General features: G+C 28.2%; 1 protein-coding gene across 1 annotated transcript; it reads left to right on the forward strand.

The window, feature by feature from the left end:
- Window positions 1-254: 254 nt before the first annotated feature.
- On the forward strand, window positions 255-869 carry LOC136088068 (uncharacterized). Its single transcript, XM_065811722.1, has 2 exons — window positions 255-456; window positions 505-869. Exons 1-2 carry the CDS (start codon window positions 255-257, stop codon window positions 867-869), a joined length of 567 nt encoding a protein of 188 aa, XP_065667794.1.
- The last annotated feature ends 587 nt before the right edge of the window (window positions 870-1,456 follow it).

Here is a 1,456-nt window from a genome sequence, read left to right on the forward strand (position 1 = left end):
TGAAAATTTTTATTTACCTGTGCTAGTACCCGTTCTATTTGCTTGGATTTGTTTTCCGATTTTTCATCTACATTGTGTATTCGTGGACTAAGACGTTTTTTTGCTAGAAGAGACGTTCCAAGCAAAATTCTATCTGATAATGATACACAATTTGTTGCTGAACAAACAGAACTCTTTGCAAGCAACAAATCGATTGGCAATTCAATGTCCCAGCTGCCCCGTGGTGGGGTGGGCTGTTTGAAAGAATAATAAGAATGGTAAAACAATGTCTAATGAAAGTCATTGGTAAAGCTCCTTTAAACTATGAAAAACTGTTAACATTAATGCAAGAAATAGAAGCTGTAATTAACAATCGACCCCTAACCTTTGTATATAACGAAACCTGCGTAGAAGCTTTAACACCAGGTCATCTTGTCTTTGGGCGAAAGTTGAACTTAATTAGTGTTAATAGTGATAGTAATATTTAACATGACTTAAATAAACAATATAATTATTTTCAAACAGTACTTGAACATTTTATAAAACGATGGAAGAGTGAGTACCTAACAGAACTGAGGGAGTTCCATAAATCTAAACAAAGTATTGGTAGCGTACAAATAACTGTTGGCAGCATTGTTTTGATAAAAGAAGATAAAAAATCACGTTTGCTCTGGAAGACTGCAAAAGTTGAAAAAATCTTGGCATCAAGTGATGGTTGTTCACGCGCGGCAACAGTAAAGTACTTACTGGAAAACGGATCGTTCAGACAAGTATATAGACCCATAAATAAACTTGTTCCTGTTGAATACCCGAATCAAAAAGAAGGCATTATTGTACTAAAACAAACATTAGTAAATGAAAATGACATTCCTGTTGTAATCAAATACTAAAGGATGCGGAAAGTGTTGTATCCTCCAGGAACTTATTTGTAGAGATTATTTTTAAGACAGCCGGAATTTACGGCTTCTTGTTATTACTTAAAAATATGCAAAATGAAGGCTTAATTTTTTCCCGTAATAACCTTGAAGTATCGTATTGATTTGATACCTAATTACCTTTAGTTTAGTAGATCACTTTCAAGATATATATATATATATATATATATATATATATATATATATATATATATATATATATATATATATATATATATATATATATATATGTATATATATGTGTGTGAATATATTTTAAAGAAAAACACAATTTTTTTTAATATTTACAAGTTTCGTAGTTAACATACTACATTTTCAAATGTAGTATGTCAACTACGTTATATATAACGTAGTTGACATACTACATTTGAAAGATTGAAGTTAACATTACATTTGAAACATTGAAGTTAACATATATATATATATATATATATATATATATATATATATATATATATATATATATATATAGATATATTTATGTATATATTTAAAGATATGTATAGATTTATAGATATACTGGTATATAACTATAAATTATC

The sequence above is a fragment of the Hydra vulgaris genome, chromosome 12 (assembly GCF_038396675.1).
Source record: "Hydra vulgaris chromosome 12, alternate assembly HydraT2T_AEP".
NCBI lineage: Eukaryota > Metazoa > Cnidaria > Hydrozoa > Anthoathecata > Hydridae > Hydra > Hydra vulgaris.

Excerpts from the sequence above, each read along its gene's own strand:
- LOC136088068 (XM_065811722.1), top strand. The coding sequence starts at position 255 with ATGGTAAAACAATGTCTAATGAAAGTCATTGGTAAAGCTCCTTTAAAC. Across the intron at positions 457-504 it reads AATTAGTGTTAATAGTGATA|TACTTGAACATTTTATAAAA; the intron begins GTAATATTTAAC and ends ATTTTCAAACAG.